The sequence below is a fragment of the Periplaneta americana genome, chromosome 6, assembly GCF_040183065.1.
Source record: "Periplaneta americana isolate PAMFEO1 chromosome 6, P.americana_PAMFEO1_priV1, whole genome shotgun sequence".
NCBI classification, from domain to species: Eukaryota; Metazoa; Arthropoda; class Insecta; order Blattodea; family Blattidae; genus Periplaneta; species Periplaneta americana.
Genome location: NC_091122.1, coordinates 131,837,818 through 131,859,901, shown reverse-complemented (window position 1 = coordinate 131,859,901; position 22,084 = coordinate 131,837,818). Strand labels below are relative to the sequence as shown.

Here is a 22,084-nt window from a genome sequence, read left to right as displayed (position 1 = left end):
TTTCAAGATTAAATTTATCCTTTCTGTAACACTTAATCTCCAAATATTTCGCAGCTTTGGATCAGAGGGAGACGTATGATAAATAACTCGAGCCTTTAATTTTCCTGCTATAATTCTGGCACTCGCTCACCACACAATTTGGCATTTTTCATGCTATGATAGTAAAAATATAGGCCTATTATAAACATCACACTAGCAAAGTCTATACCAAAATCACAAACACACTCCACGTTTTCTAAATTCCAGTAATTACTAATAAAGGCAGCACAATCCAAGGGGATGAGAGTGGAGTGTGTCCCCGTGGTGACGTCACAGATTTAGAGCGCCTTCACTTTCTCTTTAAAGGCTGTTATGAAGGGACCTGTGAGAGCGATAGCGACAGACCGTCCACGGACCTTGGTAGACTAGTTTATATTATTACCATTTTTATTTCTGGAAAAATTATTTCCCATTTGTTGTGTTGTCTTTCAAATCTAAGATATCTGGTGTATCTAGTTCATTGACTTTGTATATATTGCCTTTTTTCTTGGGCAATTTCAGTACTGGTACCCATTGCGTGGCAGTAATATAAGTCCTTCTTTAATAACTCTTCCCCCCCCCTTCAACAGTAGAAAAACAGTGGAAAAAGATTACGCATCTTCAGGCACTTGTGTAATCTTAAACATGCAGCATATACTGTACATCAATGATATGCTAACTTATTTTTACATAGTTACCATCTGCATTAAATTTCATCTATTGGACATAACATTTTAATCAAAAGAATTTTCGAGTTCAATGGATATATAATTTTGAAGTGATAATAGTTGTTACACAAAACAGGGAAAGTACTTCACAATCAATAAAAAAAAGTCTCGAATTGAAAACCATTCAGTCATGCAATATCCTAATGTCATCAGACTGTGGCATCTTATCTCAGAATCCTTTCCTCCAATTTTTCAATTTTTTGTTTATTCCAATAAGCTCCTGACTTCAAGTGACCCCACCCAGCGAGTTGAGGTCGATTGAGAAAACAGATATTTATACATTAACTTACTTTAAAGATTGATCCAAAGGTTGAATTCACAACGGTTGTTTTCACTTTGTACTAAGTACTTGATTTTGTATAAATTCTGTCACATAGTAATACAACATTGGCGCCAAATACTCTTGGCTGTAGTATTTCAGCACATATATTCCTAATTCTTTCAACTTCATTTTCGAATGAATAGAGTAACTCTTCAATTCACTTATATCGCTTGCAAGAATTTGATGCTATTAATAAATAAGGCGTTCAGCTTGCAGTGAAAGCTATACAGCTGATGTAATTTTGCTGTTTCACGAACTTGCACTAACTTTATGTACGTTTTCAGTTTGCATACAACTTAAACATGTGCGTTTTCAGTTTGCGTACCCGTTGTAGTCATCGAAAGCAGAGTGAAACCATGGAAACAACGTTATTCTTAGTCTGAAATACACTTAATTGTCACTATTATTTAGGCTACTAAATAATGAAACGAGTTAAAGCGCTCACTATTCCATATTTTGAAATTATTTTTCTCTCTTTTTCTTTCTTTATCTCCCGACTAGTTGTATAGCCATTCTTTCAACATGATAACATTCAGGAAGAGTGATAGTCTAACACACAAATTCCACAATTTGGGACATCTGGCCGAAATCTACGGCTGACCATTAGGATCCAGAATACAAAGCAGAGGTTAAACTAAAAATACAAATGCTTGCGGAGAGAATACGGAACAATGATAAATTTAAAAATAAAGTACAATTTGATTTCGGAGAAGCATGAGATTAAAATACATTGAAGAGTAATGAAATGAAGTAAAAAAAATTACATAGTATTATACAAGTGATTGTGTAAAATGGATAATGAATCTCACAAATACAATAATAGAAATAAACAGAAAAAAAAATACACTATAATGTACAAATTAAAGCTACACAAGAAATAAAGAGTGAGAAAAAAACACTATAAACAAAGTAAAGCCACACAATAATATACTGGTTGCAGTCACACAAACTTTAAATGAGTGATTAAGTATCATAATTAATTCCATCCTAACTAATTAACTAACATAAACAAGAAACTTGCAATTTTAATCTAGGTTAAAAAAGAAAGAGAAAAAAAAACACAAATCAATACTTCTAGCAATACCTAAAAAACATTAACTAAGACAAAATTTTCCAATTTAATTTTGAATTGTGATAGTCCGGCAGTCCCTGACATCATTAGGTAACGAATTCCAGAGGCGAGGTATTTCTACAGTATAGGAAGATGAGTATAAAGACGTTCTATGATGAGGGATAGAAAGAAGTGCTTGATGTCGGTTTCGAAGAGTCCTCATTAGAAAATTTAAGAGAAAGGAGAATGGTTTTGGTTAACTTAAATGAAGTTCCCCTAGCGCCAAAAAGAAGTCCTTTCACTTCCCATGTATTAATATTCATTTTGTATCTCTCAATATTCACACCGTTGGGTATTCTGACTATTAGGCCCTATTCATTAGTATAAGTTACATGGCTGGTAATAAACAAACGTAAATTGCTCACAAATAAATTGAAGATATCATTAATGAACTAAGTTATTAATAAACCATGTCACACTACAGAATTTCACTTTCAGAATCTTGATAAGTACGCAATTCTTGATTTATATAATTGAATATGTGGTAACTAAGTAAACAAAAAACTAGTCCTGATAAGAACTATTATTCCTGTTGTAAATTCAGATAAAGATGTTAAATTCCCTTATACCAACACTAAAGGCTGGTTCACAGTAAAGCGGGAACGGAAACGACAACGAGAACGGAAATAATGTTAAAATAAATGTTTTTAACAATATTTCCGTTCTTGTTCTCGTTGTAGTTTCCGTTCCCGGTTTATAGTCAACCAGCCTTAATACAGGTAGATAAGCGTTGGTTCTAACTCTTGAAGCCATTATAGAAATATATTAGTTCCAAGATTGTTAATTATATTACAAAATTATATACTTATAAACGTATTCCATCAAACTAACGTCAAGGCCTCCTCTTTTCGTAAGTTGATTCGTATAATTAATTACATGGAGTCAGATGTGGAATGATTTAGTAGTTGTAGTATAGGTATAGGAGGAGACATAACGATGAATTAATGGACATCTATGGTGAACTTGATATAGTATCTAGATTAGACTTAGCAGATTGAGATGGATAGGACATGTTGGTAGAATGACGAGCGAAAGGAAGGTATATCAGATATTCCACAGTCAACCAGAAGGGAGAAGGAGGAGAGGAAGACCGAAGAATAGATGGTGGGATTCAGTTCAGGAAGACATGAGGAGGTGCGGAATTACTGGATGGCTACAGTTGGTGAAGGATAGAGCAGCATGGAAGAGGACATTGCAGGAGGCGAAGGCCCACTTTGGGCTGTAGAGCCATGGATGATGGTGATGATGATGATGATGATGATGATGATGATGATGATGAGTATAGGTATTACAAAAGGCATATGACTCGGATAAGAGAGAAATTTTATATAATATCCTTATATAAGTTGGTATTCCGAAGAAACTAGTTCCATTAATTAAAATATGTATGAGTGAAACGTACAGCAGAGTCCGTATAGGCCAGTTTCTGTCGGATGCTTTTCCAATTCACTGCGTGCTAAAGCAAGGATATGCATTATCATCTTTACTTTTTAACTTTGCTCTAGTCTAGAATATGTCATTAGAAAAGTCCAGGATAAGAGAGAGGGTTTGGAATTGAACGGGTTACATCAGGTGCTTGTCTATGCGGATGACGTGACTACGTTAGGAGAAAATCCACTAACTATTAGGGAAAACATGAGAATTTTACTTGAAGGAAGTAAAGCGATAGGTTTGGAAGTAAATCCCGAAAAGAAAAAGTATATGATTATGTCTCGAGACCAGAATATTGTACGAAATGGAAATATGAAAATTGGAAATTCATCCTTTGAAGAGGTGAAAAAATTCAAATATCTTGGAGAAACAGTAACAAATATAGGCTAAATGATACTCGGGATGAAATTAAACGCAGAATAAATATGGGAAATGCGTCTTATTACTCGGTTGAGAAGCTTTTATCATCCAGTCTGCTATCAAAAAATCTGAAAGTTAGAATTTAAAAAACAGTTATATTACCGGTTTCCTGTATGGTTGTGTAACTTGGACTCTCACTTTGAGAGAGGAACAGAGATTAAGGGTGTTTGCGAACAAGTTTCTTAGGAAAATATTTGGGGCTAAGAGGGATGAAGTTACAGGAAAATGCAGAAAGTTACACAACACAGAACTGCACGCATTGTATTCTTCACCTGACATAATTAGAAACATTAAATCCAGACTTTTGAGGTGGGCAGGGCATGTAGCACGTATGGACGAATCCAGATATGTATATAGAGTGTTAGTTGGGAGGCCGGAGGGAATAATACGTTTGGGGAGGCCGAGACGTAGATGGGAGGATAATATTAAAATGGATTTGAGGGAGGTGGGATATGATAGTAGAGACTAGATTAATCTTGCTCAGGATAAGAACGATGGCGGGCTTATGTGAGATCGGCAATGAACCTCCAACCGGATACCTTAAAAGCCATAAGTATAGATATTAGAGTAAATGTATTAGTAGTTAAATAGCAGTGCTGTAACGTCTTGGTGGTAGTGGGCGTCGTGCTGATGGTAATAGCAATAGTAGTGTGTATTAATACTAGCTGTAGTAATAGTAATAACAGTAGTAGTGGCAGTAGCAGCAGTAGTAATATCAGCACTAGCTGTAGTAGTACCAGTGGTAGAAGTACTAGTACTAGCTGTGGTAGTAGTAGACCTATTAGTACTAGCTGTAGTAATAGTAATAACAGTAGTAGTACAGTGGCAGTAGCAGCAGTAGTAATATCAGCACTAGCTGTAGTAGTACCAGTGGTAGAAGTACTAGTGCTGGCTGTGGTAGTAGTAGACCTATTAGTACTAGCTGTAGTAATAGTAATAACAGTAGTAGTACAGTGGCAGTAGCAGCAGTAGTAATATCAGCACTAGCTGTAGTAGTACCAGTGGTAGAAGTACTAGTACTAGCTGTGGTAGTAGTAGACCTATTAGTACTAGCTGTAGTAATAGTAATAACAGTAGTAGTACAGTGGCAGTAGCAGCAGTAGTAATATCAGCACTAGCTGTAGTAGTACCAGTGGTAGAAGTACTAGTACTGGCTGTGGTAGTAGTAGACCTATTAGTACTAGCTGTAGTAATGGTAATAACAGTAGTAGTACAGTGGCAATAGCAGCAGTAGTAATATCAGCACTAGCTGTAGTAGTACCAGTGGTAGAAGTACTAGTACTAGCTGTGGTAGTAGTAGACCTATTAGTACTAGCTGTAGTAATAGTAATAACAGTAGTAGTACAGTGGCAGTAGCAGCAGTAGTAATATCAGCACTAGCTGTAGTAGTACCAGTGGTAGAAGTACTAGTACTGGCTGTGGTAGTAGTAGACCTATTAGTACTAGCTGTAGTAATAGTAATAACAGTAGTAGTACAGTGGCAGTAGCAGCAGTAGTAATATCAGCACTAGCTGTAGTAGTACCAGTGGTAGAAGTACTAGTACTGGCTGTGGTAGTAGTAGACCTATTAGTACTAGCTGTAGTAGTAATAACAGTAGTAGTACAGTAGCAGTAGCAGCAGTAGTAATATCAGCACTAGCTGTAGTAGTACCAGTGGTAGAAGTACTAGTACTGGCTGTGGTAGTAGTAGACCTATTAGTACTAGCTGTAGTAGTAATCACAGTAGTAGTACAGTAGCAGTAGCAGCAGTAGTAATATCAGCACTAGCTGTAGTAGTACCAGTGGTAGAAGTACTAGTACTGGCTGTCGTAGTAGTAGACCTATTAGTACTAGCTGTAGTAGTAATAACAGTAGTAGTACAGTAGCAGTAGCAGCAGTAGTAATATCAGCACTAGCTGTAGTAGTACCAGTGGTAGAAGTACTAGTACTGGCTGTCGTAGTAGTAGACCTATTAGTACTAGCTGTAGTAGTAGTAATAACAGTAGTAGTACAGTGGCAGTAGCAGCAGTAGTAATATCAGCACTAGCTGTAGTAGTACCAGTGGTAGAAGTACTAGTACTGGCTGTGGTAGTAGTAGACCTATTAGTACTAGCTGTAGTAGTAGTAATAACAGTAGTAGTACAGTGGCAGTAGCAGCAGTAGTAATATCAGCACTAGCTGTAGTAGTACCAGTGGTAGAAGTACTAGTACTGGCTGTGGTAGTAGTAGACCTATTAGTACTAGCTGTAGTAGTAGTAATAGCAGCAGCAGTATCAGTTGTAGTAGCATCAGCAATAGCTGTAATAGTAGTATGATCTTTCTGGTTTCGAACACGAGAACGTACGTTTAATAGATCTCAAATACTTAAAAATTCATACTGATAAAAAGAGAAACTCAGAAAGTTTTGTTTTAGTACATCGCATGCGGTAAGACTGAGCTACGCCGGTGGCCCGGTCGATATAGCAAGTCATATTTCAAATAAGTATTTTCCGTAAGAATTAGTTTCCCAGTAAAATTTTGAAAGAGGCATATTCGCACCACTAGAGCCAAGACTCTTATTTATTTATTTATTTATTTATTTATTTATTTATTTATTTATTCATTCATTCATTCATTCATTCATTCATTCATCAGTTACTTGTTTACTTATTACTCGACCGAGGCCAGTGGAGTCCTGCAGCCCGGAGTCGTGGCGCTACTGTCCCTGCGTTCGTAATACCGCATCGCGATAGTTCACAGTACGCCCGCGTCTCCACTCGCCTTGGTCGAGTAATAGTCTACATACATACTTATTTATTTACTCATTTATTTACTTACCTATTTATTTACGTACTTATATTTACTTATTTATTTATTATTTATTTCTGTATTTATTTATTTATTTATGTATTTATTTATTTTAATAGATGGATTTATTGAGTAATATTATACATACAGATGTTATATTATCGTGATTTTCTCTAAAATCCAGTGCACGGGTCTTCTGACCGTACGTGCTTTGTATTTATTTATTTATTTTAATAGATTGATTTATTGAGTAATAGGACATACAGATGTTATATTATCGTGATTTTCTGTAAAATCCAGTGCACGGGTCTTCTGACCGTACGTGCTTAGTACCTAAAACAAGTCCTACTTTGTAGGTTTCACTCCCCTCACCTACGATTATATCCAATCACTCTCTAAAGAACAGTAATTCCGGGAGAGATGACCCACGGGGAGCGTCGCCCCACCCTCCTTTTCTCATTATCTCAAAACCTCTAAGGAATCGACTTTGGGACCATTTATTTAATTCGTATACGACCCTCGAAGGCAAGCAGTGCAATCTTTGTGACGGTTTTTTTGTGTGAAAAATGAATAGAAAAAGGAAATGCTGTTTTTCGTAGGCTTTGTTATAATGTTTATAATTTTTCAAAATTCGTAATTGGGATAATGGCTATGTATATGTTGCTTAATCCAATATATTTGACAACATGCATTGTACTCCATTCTAAAAAAAAAAATTAAGTAATTGTCCATTACGGTTACCCTTAAATACATAAGGCGTAATGGTCATGGTAAAGGGAGAGATGCCCCACCTGTTTGAGGGAGAGACGCCCCATGTGATATTACCATACATAACTAATTATTATTAGTGTCCTTGCTTAATTTATTGGAATTTTAATTGAATTGTTATATTAGAATAGAATTATTATACATTAGAGGCCAATAATTTTTAAAGGGTGACCAAAACTTGCTAGAAGATCACATATTTTCCACAGGTGTCCAAAGTTGAAATCCATGAACATTTTAAGGAATACCGGTATTCTAAATTTGTTGCAGCGACATTGTCAATAGGTGCCCAAAGTTGAGGGACTTCAATATTTTAAGGGATGTCCAAAGTTGTGTTTGAAAGACACATTTCACGACCAAACGTTAGTCAATGCAATCCCAGAAATTTCTTCAATCTTACTGTAACTTTTTGGGGAATTGGGAATTAATGAAGCATCGCATTGTTATGGAATAATTTGAGAACAATCCACCGACTGAAATCTAGTGGAGTCTTCAAGAAACATCCAATGGCTGCAATTCTTCATAGAGCGAAACCTTGAGTTACCTGTCAGGCAGTCAGAAGGATCATCCATCTCTCTGAAGAGGTCAAGGTATGGCGAGACAAGAAGTCAAGCAGTATTTTGACCTACTGAAAACAACTCTATGTGAACGCAATTTGTAGGGAAGCCACATAAAATAGGAGAAAGTGGCATCCAATTAAACAAATTTACAAGGAAAAGTGGTTGAGAAAAAGGGATCCAAAGATGTTCAAGTCCTAACTTCAAGCGAGAAAGGTGGAAGTGATTCTGTCATAACATGTTACAATTCGGAGGGAACATTTCTTCCACCGGCAATGTTTGAGAGGAAAAATGGAAGTTTTTTGACGGATTTCTAGCAGAAACGGGGGTTTATATGAATTCAAAATCGTCTTATGTTCCATTAGAATTATTTATGAAGCGATTGAAGGAAAATTTTACTCCAAGAAAGAATCCTGGCAAGATTCTCTTAATTTTGGATGAACATTCAGCACATTTAGATAACATAAATTGCTAGAATGAGGATAATGAATCACAATTGTTTGCCTACCAACCTATGCAACTCAGGCACTTCAATCTCTTGATCGCTCACATTTTAAGTCTCTCAAGCATTATTTCAAAAAGAGAATCACAGCAATGGATGGCTTATAAAAAGCAAGCCTGACTATCCATCTAGAAAGCTGCGTTGGTAGTAATAGAGAGGTCATTTGGATTTCGAGCCAGAGGTTTCTATCCTTTCAATCCAGATGCAGTTCCTGAGCACCTCTTCAGTATTTATGATCTATCAATCAACAACACAGCTGTAAGAATGCCTTTCAGTGCCTCTTCAGGAAATCTCGAAGAAAAGAAACTTTATCGGCTACAAGTTCTAATGATAACGGGATAATAAGTTGTAATCTCGGCTCAAGTGCCACAATGGCAAATTCAGCGACAGCGAATCCTTTCAAATCCCTTCATGAAATAAACTATGTGCCAGCAATATCTTTTGCTGTGACCAAAAGAAAGCGATCGGTAGATCGCGTTACAGGTAGAGATAAAAATGGAAACACTATCTTTGAAAGCCTCCAGTTCCAAAAAGCTCCAAATCAAATTCTTCAAAATCTAGTAGATATAGAAGACACTTTTGGAGAAAATATGGAGAATGTCGTCAAATGAAACAAAGTAGATAGTTTCTACTTTGTTGAGTGTCTTGAAAATTTTATCAAATGAAGGAAGTTGTTGTTTGTATTCAGTGACTTTCCTGCAAGAAGTTGCATAACATGTGGGCTAAGTGCCATATGTGTGGTTGCACTGAAAAATGAGCTCAGAAAATGAACTTATTGCAAAAATAAAATAAGCAACATTATTTAGAGTGTTATTTATCACATTAATAGTTTAATTTGGGAATTACCACACCGGGGCATCTATCCCCTATATGTGTGTATATTACAGAGATATCGTATCTGATTAATTTTTATTTTACTAATTATCGATTGTTTCATATTTTACATAAACCTATAATGTATTTCACTTGCTATAACACATGAATAAAATATCTGCTTTGGTTTATTTAATTTTTAATCGATAAAAACTTTAAGTGGGGCAACTCTCCCGGAATTACCTTATATATTAAAATGAAAATGGCACAACAAAACACATTATATACTGTAATATATCCTAACCTAAAAAAGACATAAAAGTGTATAATTGGGTAGATACCATTATCCCTTCGTCAGTTCGTATCACAGACTTCCACAGCTGCACTTCTAATCTGTCTCGCCTTCAAGAGAAACAATCCAGTCTTTTGTTCGTATTCTCTATTTATTTATTGCGATTAAAGTGCTCAAATTAGCTTCTCTTGCAAGAAAAACATAAAATAAACACTACTTTGTTTTGGTTGCACCACTGCGCACCATTTTTAAATGTCAGCACCTTTTTGCACTTCCCCCCCACTTTCTTTTAATCCTTTGCCGCCTTTCATTCCTATATAAATTAAACAAGGAAAATCGAACGTGTGCGGCTTAACAAGTGCGTCTACCTACTGTTAAATATGTCATCCAGTCACGTTAATCTACTGATCTACTGTTATTTTTTAATAGATGGACAAATGTACTGCTTTCTGAACGTTTTTATTAGAATTTACTGTTTTTGGTGTGGTAGACTACCACATTACTTTCGCTTCAGTGCAGTCAGTCTTGTTTGGCAAAAGCTTCCAAATACGAGGCGTGTTCTTAAAGTAAGTTCCGTTTTTAATTATAGCCGTCGCATCACTGCAATCGTTATTTTGCGCATGAGTGTTTTATTCTTCAGTCCTCAGGAAAGCTGTGCATGCAGTTTCAGAGCTTCAGTCTGTGTGTATGTTTAGTTGTGAACAGTTGAAATGTTTAAAGTGATCGAGCACCCTAGCGACTGTGAGAGCGGTCTGTTATCCGTTTCTTGAATGCGAGAAACATCAAACTAGCTGACATTCATCGTCAACTTTGTGAGGTGTATGGTGATGATGCCATTAGTGATGGAATGGTCAGGAGATGGCCACACACAGTTCGTGACACCCAAAATCTCATCTCGAAATTTGGCTGAGAACAAATTGACCATCCCCCCTACAGCCCGGATTTGGCTCCGAGTGACTTTCATCTCTTCCTGCACCTCAAGAAGTTCCTCGGTGGTCAAAGTTTTGATGGCGACGATGAAGTGAAAACAGCAGCGCGGGAGTGGTTTGCATTGCAGGCGGGCGAATTCTACATTGAGGGGATAGAAAGACTTGTGCCACGACTCGATAAATGCCTCAATAATGGTGGAGATTATGTTGAGAAGTAATTGAAGTGTGGGGAATACAATGCAACAAAAATGGTTTGTAAATATCTTCCCGTTTACTTACTACATCCTTTTGTAACTTACTTTAAGAACACGCCTCGTAGCTTGCGCCTCAATGAACTCCAGTTAGGAAAAATTTCTGCAAATTATTTTGCGCCTATCGCACCACCGTTAGTCAAAAGCTATTGAATAGGAAGAAAAGAAATTTGAGCTTGCGCCTTCATTGGCAAAAGATTAATTCTTTTCCTCTTCTTGTCTATATCATCTGCTATATTGGCTCAACCCCAACCTGAGGTCAGCCAGCTGACATTTTCACCAAAGAGCATGAAACTTAAACTTATTCAAGGAATTTTGTGTCTTTGTTTGTAAAATAATTGGTTTTGGTTCTGTTTGTAATCAATATTTTACATTTGAAATTTGCGCCTCTTTAGCACCTTTTTGAATTAAATTAAGGCACCTTTTTGACTAAAATTTTGCACATAAAATTCCTCTCTATCACTAAGCGATGACCGTAACCATAGAAAAAATCTACATTTCTTCTGATCACTTGGAATCTCTCAAAATTTAAATTCAAACATTGTGTCAATGGACGCAGGCATTCATTAAACACTCCTATTAGAAATTCAGATTCCATAAAATTAATTTGAATAGATAATAGACATAAGTTCACGTTAAAATTGAATGTATTTATATATTCCTTATATAGTCGAAGATAAATCATTGGTTACAAATTATGAATATGTACTGAATTTTTAAACTAAAAAACGATGCGAACGTTCATTTCCATAATGAATGGACACAAAAGGATTTCGAATGCTGTTCCAGGATTCTCGGCTGCTGTCGTTAGAAGACCTCTCGAATTTCATTGTTTTGATAAACACTTCTTTGAATACCTGCAAGTATAGAAAGTAAACCAGATTGATAAACAGTTGAGATTTCAACGCTCAACCAAAGTTAAGAATAAGCTGCATATTAATACCGTTCCTAAACCTGTAAATTTCTGATTAAATTTTATGCACTTTAAAAATATTGATACTGGAAAGAAACGTGTATATAGTTAATAAATTTATCTCCAGATGGGAAGTGTTTAAAAAAAGGAGACAGACTTCCTATTCTTCAGTTTGTTGCCCCAAAATAGATCATTTTCCTTGTTGCGTTCTGTCATGACGGCGAACATTGGGACATAACGAACAGAAATTGGTTTTGTTACTTTGCCTTGTTTATTTTTCGTTAGCGGGAAAACTACTTTTTTTCCTAGAAAAAATTCCAACATCGCAATAAATTCAACAGCACTTGCCAGCGCATGAAAACACTCCCTCTCCATAACGGTGAGGACAGTTATTGCCCACATTATATGCAGAGAACCACTCTGCCTGCAAACAGTTCGCTGTGATCATCTACTAGTTACCCCTCTAATTTTTTTGTATCAAAATATAGCCTCCGGTCCATAACATACTGTTGCAAATATTCTTCAGTCTTTGCTATAGTCGACTACAATCGATTGTCATAGAAGTGACGAAAGGGGATGTACACAATATTCATAGAGAAAATACAGAAATGTAGGTGTTATGTCCGCGTCACCGTTTTTGGTGTGTGAAATAAGTAATGGGAACGTTAAGTACGAGTGTTTTACCTTTGCCGCAGTTAGTCTCACAACTATGTTTGACAAATGGCTGATCTGTGGTGTGTAGGAAGTGGTACCATTCTCAGCTGCACTAGCAATCATGCTCACATGCCAGAAACGCTGGCGCAAGGTGTACAAAGCGATTGACAAATGAACTGAAATCCAAGTCTCAAACATGTTTCTTAACATTTTGGTGCTTATATCATAGTTTTTGTGACAGATGGGGGGGGGGGGGAGGGTTATTACTTTTCGTGGTTATTGATATATTTCGCACAATGATCCAAATTTCGCTTCATTTCGAGACTTTGCTTAGCTTAAATATGGTATTTTAGATATTTAGAAGGGAAAATGTAACAAAGTAATTGTGGAAAATTTCGCTGGTATCGCTATATTTAAAAAATGCTGTCCCCATTCATATAACTTAATGTTCTTTATCATGTAATATCTTCTTCTGTCCGAAATTTTATCCCTTCAACATTCCTTCCAGTGCATCCTTCATTAGGCAGTTTCTTCTTAGTCAGTGGTCCAGCCAATTTCTTTTCTCATCCTGATCAGTTTCAGCATTATTCTTTCTTTTCCTAGCATAGTTTCATTTTTTATTTTGTCTCTCCATTTTACACGTTCCATTTTCCTCCATATATCTACATTCTCTTCACTTCATCCTATGTCCATGCTTCTGTTCCATATAATGGTACACTCCACACAAAACACTTCACTAGTCTCTTCCTTCGTTTTTTTTTTTTTTTCCCCAGAGGTACGCAATGGAATTTTAAAAATTTCATTTTCTCAAACTGTATTGCGGGTGGAGCCTAAATATCTCTTTTCCCACGAGAAAAAAAAATAATTTTGGAAATGTAGAAATTAATGCAGAAACGCTATACCGGTACGTAAAACCCACTCCTAAGTGTAATTCAGCACGTTTTATTGCAAACGTGCTTGTACTTTTTAATGGATTTATAGTAATAGCCCAGACACAGCGTTTACAAAATCTTTAGCTTGTCGATTATTAAGAAAGTAGGAAACTACTCGTATAAACCTGATTACACTCCTAGCTGAACATAAAACTTAAATTCTGTAAGCAGTAAAGTAATACCGGTATCACGAATTCCGAAATGCATGAGTTGGATGCACTTACAGTCTACTGCAAATATACAGACGTGGACAAATTATTAGTAAAATTTACAATTTTTTTTACATATTTTTACAAAATTGGACTTCTTAATTTAGACTGTTGATATTTTTAAGATTATAGTACTCAGAAATATGTCAACTATAGTCTAAATTGAAAAGTCAAATTTCGTAAAATAATACCATAAAAATCGTCTGTTTTGCTAATAATTTGTCCACGTCTGTAGATCTGTCATTTACCGTTTAGGACTACGGCTGTATTCATAAATTTACTTTATGTCATCCTAGCATTATAAACAGGTTGTTATTACATCGAAAATCGTGTGTAATTGGCATATTATAGTACGCGTGCCGATAAAAGCAATGACGTATTTGCTATGACGTAATACCGAAACGTTTGCTATCTTTGTTATCGCTTATACGCGCGACGTAACAAGAAATGAAATGCAGGACAGAAGGTAACGTATCATTTATCCCTTTTGTAATATCACATAAAATAGTTCTGTGGTTCAGAGAAACTATATTAACAAAAATAAAGGAGCATTTGTAACATTGTAAAATTGTATTGTGTATTGTAAATTTTATTGTGTATTGCTTATCATTTTATGGTGTATTGTTTATATTGTATATACCACTGCCACCGGGTGCTTGCCCACTTGCAGTGTAAATAAATACATACAACATAACCTGCAAGGTCATCCAGTCCTCTTTACTCAATGTCAATACCAGGCGCAACTAATCGATACAAAACATATAGAGACCATTTGTCGGCTGTGGATCCCGAATTGAATTTCTTTCATAATTTCTTTCCGACAATTTATTGCCATAAAATGTTGTATTCAACTCGTGGATAATCTTATTATGACACTCGTGAAAACTGTCTCAAACTTTCATTTATACCATGATCATCAAGATTATCCACTTGTTGCATAAATAACACTGGTCAACAATGATTTTCTTTAATGTACAATTTCTGCCGTTTCTTATGTAATTTCATCTGCTGATTCAAAAAAATGAAGTCAGTATTTTTCTACCACCCACCATTTTTTTGTAACTTTAGAAAAAAAAATATTTACTTTTATTGTTATATACAGTCCTTAACATGCTAATGAAAAGAAAATATAATCTTCATCTTACGATGTTGGTGACGTATAAACGTCCGTTGATGTGACATATTAATGAATTTAAATACTATTATAGTCAGAAAAGAAAATATAATTAAAATATTTCATTTTATTGCTTTATTAATTGAAGCGTCGGCTGGAACAACGTTATAAGTTACATTTAGTAAAATTTACAGGAGCTGCAAAAATGTGTACGCGTACAACGTTGTTCTTATGGGGTATCAAACTTTTGAGTGGACAAATTTCACGTACTGCATTGATGGACAGTTGCAAGCCAAGGAGTATAGCAAGGCAACATGGCATAGAACATTATTACACGGAAACACGCCGAATGAAAATTTTGTAACTTACAACGTTGTTCCAGCCGACCGCTTCAATTTAGAATTTTAGATCATTGTTGCGTGTCAAGTCATAATTCATAAAAATTAATTTTATTCCCCATTAAACTTTGAGAGTTAGTATCTATTAATTCTCAGTTGAGTTGGAACTTACATTCATGAAATAATTTTCGTAATCTGTGTTTTCTTTGTCCTAATTTTAAGTGTGATAAAATTATCTTATAACGTGAAACATATCTCGAAATACTGTATAAATCACATAAAAAATTTTTGTGCGAGATCGTGCGTATTTGCTTGGTTTCCGCACAAAACCAAGTAAGTCTAAAATTCCACATTCAGTATTCCCGAACTAACACACATAACAATTTCCCTCTTCTTACCGCTTAAGTGACATATTGATTTTACTGCTTTAGGCTTTTAACATATTATTTTTAGAGACGTTCAATATAGTAATAATTATAAATTGGAAACTTACCATTGCAATTTCACCTAAATTGCACTGTTAATTATTGTTTTTAAATATTTGCAAAAATTAAGTAAACTCTACAACTCCACTAAAGTTACTGCATTCGTGATGCATGTAACATTAAGGAAGCCGTTTGTTTTAAGTTCGCATTTATAGACTGGGGGGGGGGGAAGACAGACGTATATCACGGCCTGCTGGAGTATAGTAAACACAGAAAACATTTTAAAGCAACAATGTTGAAGATAGATATTTATGTTTTGCAAATTTGTCGTCATTGAACAGAAACCAAGATGGAGATTTCATTGCAACTAATTAGAAATTCCTCTTTCAGGTAGGTATGTAATAAACGATCTTCGCACAAAATAATGTACGATACACGAGCGGTATGTTTTCTTTCAATTCTCGGAAATTAAAAAACCTCCAACTACGTTTCGATTTTTCAAACTTTTCCTCGCACATGAAAACTTCAACATACCGCTCTTGTAACGCATATTACTATTGTTACGTTTGTGATTAGTTAACTTTGAATATTACTACAGTAGTTAAAAGAGCTTACGAGTGTTCTTTTGATTGCAAAATAGATGAGGACAGGAACTGGGCCCCTGAAATTTGTTGTGCTCCATGTGATTCTATTAAGTGGTTGACTAAAGAATCCCATCATATGGCTTTTCAAGTTCTAATGATATGCCGGGAACTTAAGGATCATACAACAGAACGGTAATTTTTAGGAACCACAGATCAGAAGATTACAGAGAACTTGTCAGCGAGCTGATTCAGAACTATAACGTGATGGGATGTCATATCTCTCAAAATAACTTCTTTGATTCTCATCTATTTTTTTTTCTTTCCTCAAAATCTTCGGGTAGTGAGCGACGAACATGGGGAGCGTTTTCACCGGGATTTTTCTGAAATGGAAAGGCCCTACTAGGGAAAATGGAGTCCAAATATTCTGGCAGACTACTGCTGGACACTCGAAAGCAGTAGCGGCCCGCGGTTACAAAGGTTGGCAGTTCTGCATGAAAAATAGTGTATTTAGCAAACGCATGCTGTTTATTGCATCTAAATCGGATAACGCGTGTAATTATAGCCCCTTCTCGAATTTTATTGTGCACCCGAAATTGTACTCCATCCGTGCGCTACACCTCTCCCACCTGGTACAACTAGTCACGTAGTGGAGATGTGCCCCACATGCTTTTCTAGTTTTTTAAGTCAAATTAACTAAATCCTTCACTCCAGTGTTTGTCCATGTATTTTCTCCTCTAAACAGAATACAGAAAGCGTTTTCATGAGCGCAGAAAAAAACCAATCGTTTCCATTACACATTTCGGTATTAAAATGACTAGTAGGCTACATGATTTCCTCGAATTTTTCCCAGAAATTTCAATATTTAAATTTTGTGTAGGACGTCCTAATTCCTTAAGTTAACATGCAATTTCTCTTTTAATTTCGAAAAGGGTTGGTCGATTAGATTTTCATTTCATTCATTTTTAATATAAAATATTTCCTTAGACGCACTGACTAATCACATCACACCACCCACAGTACTATAACACACTGGAACTGTAATGATATAGACTACAGTAGTCCAGAAGCCTGTGTGTTCTAACGCAGGTCATAAGGAGATGAGAGTGTTGACGGTTCTTTTGTATATTCGGAGAGAGCTGCTTCGGTTGCAGCTCTAATGCATTCTTGGGACGGTGAAGAAAACCAGTTTTCTGCTGCCGACTAACCTACGTTGAGCCTCAGGTACTGCCGATCACAGATCCGAGAAGTACACTACAGCTAAAATTCTCGAGCAGTTCAAGGCTCCTACAGACATTTTTAAAGAAACAAATATCAAGAGTCCTTCAATAACTGTCTATTAAAAATTACAAAATATTACATAGGTTGCAGGAACATATTCTGACTAGCGCTTTCGCTATAATAATAGCATCCTCAGGTCAGACTTTTGCGATGTTATGCTTTTCATATAAAGACATGGATAGACTAGTAACGTCGAAAAATGTTAAAGTACATGACGTAAAAATATAAAAATATGAAAAATACAATGATAAGAGAAATAAAAAGACTTATGAACAGTCTGAAATATATATATATATATATATATATATATGGTAGAAAAACCTTCATGAGGTCTCAAAAAATACATAAAAATATTTGACATGTGTGCAGGTGATAGATCACAATTTGGTAAAAAATATGCAGCTTAAAATAGCGACACAGACAATAAAAAGAATAAATTAAAATATTGCTTTGGATCAGTCACCACGACGTAGCAGCACATTGTAAAATCTGCAAAAATCAATAATAAGTATTTAGTAAGGGATCAGTGTAGGACCAGAAAAAGAAGTGAATTGACGATAAAATACTTACAAGGTCTTTGGTCTTGGCGTAATAAAAGAAAGTGATGTTGTCTGTTCTGTGGCGTGGTGGTGACTGGTGCAATGACACAGTATGAGAGACACGTCATGACGTAAGTGGAGGGGGGTACGTGCCGCAGTGAGAAGAGTTTCTATTGGCTAATTTAAATAAAGGATTACCGGAACTAGGTAATTGTTCATTAATTAGTGGAACTGTATTATTAAGTGATTTAGCTATGTAAAATTCTTCAGCAACTAAATTAAAAGCTCCATTACTGATGGGTTTTAAAATCTGTAAAGCGTCGGACATATTTTGAAGCTCGTGGCCTTTCTCAATCAAATGGGTTGCGAATTTAGATTTATTACGATTGTGACGAAAATCTGCTTTATGTTCAGAATATCTAGTCCTAAAATTCCTTTTGGTTTGGCCAATATACTTTTTTGGGCAATTCTTACAATGCAGCATGTACACTCCACCACTGGCATATTTATCAAAGTTACAAATATTGTTTGAAATAACATTATTAAGTTTATTACCTGTTCTGAAAGAGACCTTTACATTTTCTTTTTTGAAAAAATTATGCAACTTGTATGATACATTATTATAAAAAGACATTGTGTTCCAATACTTAGATTTTTTAGTATCAGTAAAGGGCGTGAGCGTAATATCTGAATTCTTGTGTAAATGAGACTTTCTTTTAGAAAGAAGTTTATCTATCAATTTTCTGTTGAATCCATTTTCTATTGCAAGTCCTACTATATATTTATATTCTTTTAAATAATTTTTCTTGGAAAGAGGAACATATAGCAATCTATCAATTAAGAAAACAAAAGTACTATGCTTATGAGACTGGGGATGGCTGGATTGACAGTGAATAGTATGGGTAGTGTTTGTGGGTTTTCTAAAAATATCATAATCAAAACTTTTATGTTTTCTGATAATTTTCAAGTCTAAGAAATTTATAGATTTGTTACATTCAACCTCTATGGTGAATTTTAAGTTAGGATGTAAACTATTGAAAGATTGCAAGATACCTTCATGGGTGTCAGCATGACTCTCAAAAACTAACAAGGTGTCGTCAACATATCTATTGTAAGAAATGATGTTGTGTTTAGCAGCAAGTTTTTCGATATGTCTGTCTTCCAAGCTCTGTAGAAATACGTCGGCTAAAAAACCGGAAAGAGAGTCACCCATTGCTACACCTCGAGTTTGTAAGAAATATTTATTGTCGAAACGGAAGTAATTTTGTTTAGTGCAAACAGAAAGCAACTGCATTAGTTGATTGATGATTTTTTCTTCGGTGTTAAGTTTACGTAATTTCTCTGAAATTATCTTTAAAGTTTCATCAAGTGGAATATTCGTATATAAATTTTCGATGTCCAAAGAGACAAGTTTAGTGGATTTATTAATACTTAAACTTTGCAATCTTTCAATAAGTTGTTGGGAATTATTCAATGAATACCTATTATCCATCTTAAGTATTTCTTTCAAATATTTCAACAAAAATTTATTAATTTTGTGGTTAGGTGAATTTACGCTATTGACAACCGGACGCATAGATAAATCCTTTTTATGGGTTTTTGGTAAAGCTTTGAGGGTTGGTAGACTAGCTTTACCAAAAACCCATAAAAAGGATTTATCTATGCGTCCGGTTGTCCATAGCGTAAATTCACCTAACCACAAAATTAATAAATTTTTGTTGAAATATTTGAAAGAAATACTTAAGATGGATAATAGGTATTCATTGAATAATTCCCAACAACTTATTGAAAGATTGCAAAGTTTAAGTATTAATAAATCCACTAAACTTGTCTCTTTGGACATCGAAAATTTATATACGAATATTCCACTTGATGAAACTTTAAAGATAATTTCAGAGAAATTACGTAAACTTAACACCGAAGAAAAAATCATCAATCAACTAATGCAGTTGCTTTCTGTTTGCACTAAACAAAATTACTTCCGTTTCGACAATAAATATTTCTTACAAACTCGAGGTGTAGCAATGGGTGACTCTCTTTCCGGTTTTTTAGCCGACGTATTTCTACAGAGCTTGGAAGACAGACATATCGAAAAACTTGCTGCTAAACACAACATCATTTCTTACAATAGATATGTTGACGACACCTTGTTAGTTTTTGAGAGTCATGCTGACACCCATGAAGGTATCTTGCAATCTTTCAATAGTTTACATCCTAACTTAAAATTCACCATAGAGGTTGAATGTAACAAATCTATAAATTTCTTAGACTTGAAAATTATCAGAAAACATAAAAGTTTTGATTATGATATTTTTAGAAAACCCACAAACACTACCCATACTATTCACTGTCAATCCAGCCATCCCCAGTCTCATAAGCATAGTACTTTCGTTTTCTTAATTGATAGATTGCTATATGTCCCTCTTTCCAAGAAAAATTATTTAAAAGAATATAAATATATAGTAGGACTTGCAATAGAAAATGGATTCAACAGAAAATTGATAGATAAACTTCTTTCTAAAAGAAAGTCTCATTTACACAAGAATTCAGATATTACGCTCACGCCCTTTACTGATACTAAAAAATCTAAGTATTGGAACACAATGTCTTTTTATAATAATGTATCATACAAGTTGCATAATTTTTTCAAAAAAGAAAATGTAAAGGTCTCTTTCAGAACAGGTAATAAACTTAATAATGTTATTTCAAACAATATTTGTAACTTTGATAAATATGCCAGTGGTGGAGTGTACATGCTGCATTGTAAGAATTGCCCAAAAAAGTATATTGGCCAAACCAAAAGGAATTTTAGGACTAGATATTCTGAACATAAAGCAGATTTTCGTCACAATCGTAATAAATCTAAATTCGCAACCCATTTGATTGAGAACGGCCACGAGCTTCAAAATATGTCCGACGCTTTACAGATTTTAAAACCCATCAGTAATGGAGCTTTTAATTTAGTTGCTGAAGAATTTTACATAGCTAAATCACTTAATAATACAGTTCCACTAATTAATGAACAATTACCTAGTTCCGGTAATCCTTTATTTAAATTAGCCAATAGAAACTCTTCTCACTGCGGCACGTACCCCCCTCCACTTACGTCATGACGTGTCTCTCATACTGTGTCATTGCACCAGTCACCACCACGCCACAGAACAGACAACATCACTTTCTTTTATTACGCCAAGACCAAAGACCTTGTAAGTATTTTATCGTCAATTCACTTCTTTTTCTGGTCCTACACTGATCCCTTACTAAATACTTATTATTGATTTTTGCAGATTTTACAATGTGCTGCTACGTCGTGGTGACTGATCCAAAGCAATATTTTAATTTATTCTTTTTATTGTCTGTGTCGCTATTTTAAGCTGCATATTTTTTACCAAATTGTGATCTATCACCTGCACACATGTCAAATATTTTTATGTATTTTTTGAGACCTCATGAAGGTTTTTCTACCATATATATATATATATATTTCAGACTGTTCATAAGTCTTTTTATTTCTCTTATCATTGTATTTTTCATATTTTTATATTTTTACGTCATGTACTTTAACATTTTTCGACGTTACTAGTCTATCCATGTCTTTATATGAAAAGCATAACATCGCAAAAGTCTGACCTGAGGATGCTATTATTATAGCGAAAGCGCTAGTCAGAATATGTTCCTGCAACCTATGTAATATTTTGTAATTTTTAATAGACAGTTATTGAAGGACTCTTGATATTTGTTTCTTTAAATTTGTTAACTTGTCGGACCAACATGCCTTTCAAATCTCCTACAGACAGTAAAATCTCGAATCGAAGGAGAATGAATTGGAAAAATAAATGAAACAATGAACTAGATTACATAAAAGCACGTTTTACATTTTTAATTTTTTCAAGTCCATTTAAATGGCGGTTCTGCAGCTCTGCAGTTATTGTAGAGCCGCCCCTGCTCGAAAGAGATGTTTCTCAAGCGAAGTATAGCCTAAAATCTATTTCACACACATTTTAGGTAAATAAATATGATTTTAGTTAAATATTACAAGGTTTCAATACTAGAAAAATCTGAAGTACATTTCATATAATTACTCAAAAACCCTGGGCGATAGAAACATTTTGAAAACAGATCTGAAATCAGCACGAAAAATGCTATAAGAATCACCCATTCGTTATATTTTAACAAAAATACGTTTAATTTTG

The 22,084-nt window shown here is 34.9% G+C and overlaps 1 protein-coding gene across 3 annotated transcripts in view; it reads right to left on the bottom strand.

Moving 5' to 3' along the window:
- LOC138701736 (uncharacterized) overlaps positions 1-22,084 on the bottom strand; it is a 61,804-nt gene that overhangs the window by 10,752 nt on the left and 28,968 nt on the right. For 2 of the 3 annotated variants that reach the window (XM_069828955.1, XM_069828956.1), the window contains one exon: positions 11,535-11,762. The exons of the other annotated variant lie outside the window; for it this stretch is intronic. Coding sequence is in view for 1 of the 2 variants with exons in the window: in XM_069828956.1 (XP_069685057.1) it covers positions 11,622-11,762 (141 nt within the window). In the remaining variant the exon portion in view is untranslated. Of the gene's footprint in view, positions 1-11,534; positions 11,763-22,084 lie in introns of those variants that run through there. 3 annotated transcript variants of the gene reach the window in all.